Raw genomic sequence first — 6,420 nt, forward strand, 5'->3', positions numbered from 1 at the left:
CACGTGAATACGAGACCGGCGGTCTTTGATAGATGACGTCACAAAGGAGTCCTCAAAGAGCCGCAGTTTGCCGACCCCTGCGGTATCCGGAGCGCGTGTCACAGCTCAAAATCCCAAATTCCCATTTCAGAGCTTCTCTCATTGCAACTAAGGAGGCGCGTGCGGCGGGGTGCGTTGTCTTTGGGCAGAGCACGGTGGAGTCGAGTGGAGCCTCCGGCAAGCGGGATCAGCGGGGCGTTGTGATCCGGGGTTCCACGGAGACGGAGCGACCCACCTCCCGCGATGACACCTTCCAAATAGAGAACGTGAATAGGATCCACAAGCAGGTGCTGTGGCCGCTCGCACAAGCCAAATGCACCATCACCATTGTCGCCATCGTCGTCATCATTGCAGTAATCATCGCTGCATCATCACACAGCTACCATCATCATCATCATCATTCTTCTCTCATCTCAATAATCACTACCTCTGTCATCATCACATCATCATTCCACCACCAACGCCACCATCATCATCTTTCTCGCTCATCATCATCACCGCCCTCATCGTGCCACCAGCAACCACCATCAACACGCTTGCTCATTGATGAGACCGTGGCCACCACCCTCCCCCCCCTCCTCCTGCCCCTCGTCACAGGTGCTGGAGAACAACATAGACCTGCAGAAGGAGGTGCCGCGGCTGCGTTCGCGCGCCAGCACCGTGCAGCGTCGCGTCTCCGCGCTGAAGCTGGCGCTGCAGGAGGCCCGGGAGGCGCGCCGGGCGGCCCCGGGGGCGAGCGGCCCCGGGCGCGACGAGGCGGCGGGCGCGCGCGTCGCCTCGTCCACCGCCGCCGCCATCGTGCGCCGCATCAACTTCCCGCAGATCGGTGAGGAGAGGGCCCCCCACCAGCCCCACTGTCATAAGTCACCCACCCACCCACTGCCCACCGCCTGCTTGTGACGTCTGGTTGTGACACCAGGTTGTGACGTCTGGTTGTGACACCAGGTTGTGATGCCTCGTTGTGATGTCTGCTTGTGACGTCTGGTTGTGACGCCAGGTTGTGACGCCAGGTTGTAACGCCTCGTTGTGATGCCTGCTATTGTTGCCTGTTTGTGACGTCTGCTTGTGACGTCTGGTTGTGACGTCTGGTTGTGATGCCAGGTTGTAACGCCTCGTTGTGATGCCTGCTATTGATGCCTGTTTGTGACACCTCGTTGTGACGCCTCGTTGTGATGCCTCGTTGTGATGCCTGCTATTGATGCCTGCTTGTGACGTCCGCTTGTGACGCCTCGTTGTGACGCTTGCTGCCCCCCCCAGTGAAACCGATCCGGCCCGGACAGAAGCACACGCCAACTCGACCCCTCGGCCAGCTGCGCTCCATGTCCACCCCCTTCCTCTCCACCCTGGAGTCTACCCTCAACTCCAGCCTCGAGTTGTCCTGGAGCTCCAAGGCGGACGCCTCGCTCAGCCAGCCACGGGACAGTCTCGGCAGGAAAGGGTGCGAACCATCAGCATCATCAGCATCATCAGCATCGGCATCTTTCAGCATTCGTTTGATCGTCTTCAGCGTCACCTTTTCATTTCGACCTCTTGCTCTGCTCTACCGATCTAGACACTCCGTGCACATGTCTGCTCTGTGCTGCTGCTGCTGATGATGATGATGAAAGTCACACATCAACATCGGTTACAACTTCACGGATTTGCATCGACTTTATATATTTTGTTACGCAAAATGTACAGTGGGCAGCAACAAACAGCACTATCATATAGCTGTAATAGGCAATAATTTACACATTGCTTGAATTGAGTATGGAGGGAATTATAATGTGGAGCAATGTGACGGAAGAAGCAGAAAGATCAGTGTTTGTGACCTGCTGTGTGGTGGGTGGGTGGGTGTGTTGTTGTGGGGAGTGGTGGTGTAGTGGTTAGCACGCTGCGGTATGAACCTGGCGACCCGGGTTCGATTCCCACTCACAGCCAACACCGGTGACGATTATCTGAACCGCTCCTGGGCCTCCCCTAGGTCGACTCAGCCTCAAATGAGTACCTGGTGCGATGTGTAAACATCGCCACTGGGGAGACAAAGGCGGCCGAGCATGGTGTTGGCCAACCACCCCTTCGTGTGCCGTGCCGGCCTTTATAGGTGCTCGCTAACAGCACTTGCCCCTACAGTCTGTTCAGGCTAGGCAGCACCTGTGACCTGCAGTGTGGGTGATTGGGTGCAGTATTGGATGAGTAGAAACAGTCCAGTGTGATAGAGTCCTCATCATGGGTGGAGGAATCAACGGTTACCATGACAGAGTAACCGTGATAGCGTTCGAATAGTGATAAGCAGCCTACCGATCTCTGGTGAGCGAGTTTCTGGAGTGAATAGGTAAGGGCTGGATTATCATTCAACCCGCGTCCTGACTCGCTGTGTCCTGCCCGTGACAACATAGGTGGGACAAACAGCTCACGGAGATCAGCAGCGACCGATCGGCCATCCTGCACATCCCAGAAGGTGCGACCACACTCACCTCTCCTCCTCACCACTTCTATCCCAACCGCCGTCGGTGTCACGCCAAGAGCTGCGAGTTTCCCTTTTGGAACTCTCTCCGAGTGAAGCAGTGCACGAGTGTGCCGTGTTACACGGAGACACACGCGCACGTGTACGTGCAGCCTTACACACAGACTGTTGGGGCAAGTGCCGTTAGCCAGCACCTTAGAAGGCCGGCACAGCACGCTAGGCGGTGGTTTAGCCAGCACTGAATGCCTTTGTCTCCCCAATGCTGCAGGTTGCACACCACACCGGGTACACATTTTTTTTAAGGCTGTTTTTCTTTTTCACCAATGTTGGCCGTGAACTGAACTCGGATCGCCGGATCTGTAGCGCAGCGCACGAACCACTACTCTACCGCTCCCCGCATACACACACGTGTACACATACGCACAAACACAAACGTACACACACTCACACTCACGTGTATGCACACGCTCACACTCACGTGTATGCACACGTGCACACACACAACGGCACACACGCGTCTGACTGGCCGCTCTGTGTTTGAGCAGGAAACGAATGAGGTGGAGGCGGAGGGTGAGGGAAGTACGAAAGGGAGGGGACTCTTCTGCCTCAGCGACTCAACCCATGGCCCTGACGGACCAGGGACTCGAGCCAGCGACTCTCACCGACTCAATCCAACCCCGTAGCGTGACCTTGTTTAAACTGGTGTGTATGGGGGGGGGGGGGGGTTCAACAAAATAAATGTGAAACAAACTTGAAACAAATGTTAATCACCGTTCACCCGACAAAACTTTGAAGAAATTCCGCTGCTGGTGTGAAATTTGGCACCAACATTTTGTGTCTTGGCTCTGCTTCTGACGTGTACGGCTGGAATTCTCTGTGTAAGAAAAACTAAACTTGAATGTCCGAGGGTCGTGCGCCGCTTGGCGGCTTCGGTCGGTGGTGTCGTTGATGCCCCTCGAGGCTTCCTGAGAAGCGTCGCTCTGGGCAAGATCTGACGACGCATTCTGTTGTTCGGTCACCGTCTCCGCAGTCGCACTATGGACTACCTTTCATCATTTAGAAGTGGGACCCTGAGCCTTCAGACACTACGGGGCGGGGGTGGGGTGACTCTACTCCCAATGCTCAGCCCCACAACTTTAAGGGACCAGGTACTCAATCGATGACTCTAAGGGACTCTAGTCCAGGACTATTGACCATAAATCGCACCACCACCCAAGCCTTTGCTGACTCTGCAGCGCACAATGCAAGAGTTGAGTCAAAATCTGAATCGGGGGAAGAGATTGGCTGCTCAGTTGCTCCGTTTATAGTTCATACGCCGGCATGCGTTTCACGCAGACAAATGTGCCTTTGACATATTTACCTCTCGGCCTGCTGTACTGCCATTTCCTGGCCACGTTGCTGCCCAGTGGGTTTGAGAGTCACATACTGTCCCTGCGACCCATGCGCTTGGGGACGTGGGTTGGTGGATCACGCGCAGATTTGTGAAATTCCCAAACATGCTTGGCTGCGAAGTGATCATCAGGGGATAGCAGTGCTGCCAGTGGGTTCGTGAATCGAGCTGTGTAGACATCCGTTATTCCCTCTCGTGCGTAGCGGGTTTGCTGCTGTTTTCTCCCGCTTTGCAAAACGACTACTTAAGAGGGAATTGGCTAAACATCCCAAAGCAGGACCCACTCTGAAAACATCTTGAGACTCAGCGAGGCTTTCCTGAAAAATCGAATCATATCGCTGTCTTCACTGATTGCTGTAATTTATATGTAATGCCCATGTACCGATGTGCAACAAAAAACTCAGGACAAATGTCAAATGGCATTTTTTAAATGAAGGTAGGACAGCAAGTCGGTTGCTGATGTAGATGGTGCATCAATGTTCTCGACAATTGTATGTGTGAGTCTTGTCTGACTTTCCTTGAAAAATAAATTATTGTAAATTGTCAATAATTGTGAAAACTAATTCAGAAATAAAAACTATGTTTCTCTTCATGTAACTATTTGCATGTAAGTGTAATTCAAATAGTTCTACCGATTGCAGAGGGGTGGGCACGGTGGTTTGCGCACTGCGCCGTTAGCAAGGCGTGGTGAGTCCATACACCAGTGGGTTTTCACGAGGCTTCACATTATTGTTTTACTTATTGCAGAAGCTCGCTCGGTGTCACTGTAAAATAACACTTGAACTCGTAAGACACGAGTTCAATTTCCAGTCAGGGTTCATCATCCCTCCACCATCGATAGAATTAGTACCACTTTTTTTTTATTAGTGACCACCTTAAATCAGCCGATGAATGCCCTGGTCTCCGCCATGCCAATATGGCATTGACATCGACGGCTCAGAGCCACAAATGTAAGATTGCAGCACCGTGCAACACCTCTCTAGGAGCAGGGAGACACGTGCGACTCGGTTATGAATCCAATTGTGATTTTATTGCAGAAACGTTCAACACAACGAACACAAAATTCACAGTAACTTGAAGAGCCCAGCTGATACGAGCTGCGTGGCGACGCATTGATGTATCGATGCAGGTGGTTATTAAGAGATCACCGGAGATGCAGCGGATCGTGTGAGCGAAATATCAGTCTTCGCGGGGCTTCATTTCTCATTCGATATTTTGTGGAACGCTGCTCGTATGGCATGGAATAGGGATTATCAGCGTAAGTAACTCCCACTAAAGTACAGGGTACACCTATCCATAATAATAACCCTATATTATTGCTACATTTGAGTCACCACCTTCCACAGTTGTAAAGTATATATTGCTTATTTTGATGTATTGCAATACTCCGGTGATGGTTTTGCAAAAAATATATTTTGTACAGAAGGAACATTTTTTTTGTGCCTGATAGAAAAATACAAAATGACATTCTAGTCAGGATGGTTTCAAAGGTGGCGTTTTAAAATATATAAAAATCTATACAGTATATATTAATTTATATTAACACAGGTTCTAATTAACATTATATAAATACATTACTGGACTACGCATACCAGTGCACATTCATAATATTACATAAATACCAGGTCACACCATCACACAAACACACTTGCTTTAAAATACTAAAGACCAAAACGATCGTCTTTTTAGCCTGTAACAGACTGTTCGGATAAGTACTGTTAGCGAGCACCTATTAAAGCCAGCAAGACGCACGAAGCTGTAGTGTGGTCAACACCACGCCCAGCCGCCTTTGTCTCCCCAGGGGCTGATGTTTAAACGCTTCACCCGTCAACCTGTGGTGGGTGGGTGGGGGGGGGCTATGACTGGGTTCACGTATCGCCCGCCACGGATGTTAGCCACGGTTCACAATCGCACCCCACGGTGGCTTTGTCGTGGGGTGCCTCTGTGAGCAGCTGCGGCATTGCTCCTCTCTGCACTGAGCTATGCACTCGCCAGGACATTCACACACAAGTGTTACACGTAGGCAGCCCCACAATAAAAACGCGTACAAACCCATAAGTACTCACGCATACGCCCGCAAAGACGAATATTCCCCCGTACAGTCTTAACAGGCTATTGGGGCAATTACTGTTGGCGAGCACCGATGAAGGCTGGGGTGGGGGTGGGTGACCAACACCACGTCTGGCTGCCGTTGTCCCCCCTACCTAGGCGAGAGCCATGACCGGCTCAAATATTCGCCGACTTTATTGGCACACACCGCCCAAAATACACAGACTGACGCTCCGCACAATCCAAACCCACCCCCCTCCCACACACCACCCACACTACCCCACCCCCTACCACCCACACTACCCCACCCCCTACCACCCACACTACCCCACCCCCTACCACCCACACACACTACCCCACCCCCTACCACCCACACACACTACCCCACCCCTACCAGCCACCACCCACACTACCCCACCCCCTACCACCCACACACACTACCCCACCCCCTACCACCCACCACCCACACTACCCCACCCCCTACCACCCACCCACA

General features: G+C 52.3%; 1 protein-coding gene across 1 annotated transcript in view; it reads left to right on the forward strand.

Moving 5' to 3' along the window:
- The window catches only part of LOC133346058 (kinesin heavy chain-like), a 31,911-nt gene extending 27,452 nt beyond the window's left edge, over positions 1-4,459 (forward strand). Inside the window, exons 24-28 of the mRNA XM_061557353.1 lie at positions 189-326; positions 637-865; positions 1,297-1,477; positions 2,418-2,479; positions 3,031-4,459. Coding sequence (XP_061413337.1) covers positions 189-326; positions 637-865; positions 1,297-1,477; positions 2,418-2,479; positions 3,031-3,041 — 621 coding nt within the window. The 3' untranslated portion in view covers positions 3,042-4,459. The remainder of the gene's footprint in view (positions 1-188; positions 327-636; positions 866-1,296; positions 1,478-2,417; positions 2,480-3,030) is intronic.
- The last annotated feature ends 1,961 nt before the right edge of the window (positions 4,460-6,420 follow it).

Source organism: Lethenteron reissneri, chromosome 23, assembly GCF_015708825.2.
Source record: "Lethenteron reissneri isolate LAM-NWPU_2019-01 chromosome 23, ASM1570882v1, whole genome shotgun sequence".
Classification (NCBI taxonomy): Eukaryota; Metazoa; Chordata; class Hyperoartia; order Petromyzontiformes; family Petromyzontidae; genus Lethenteron; species Lethenteron reissneri.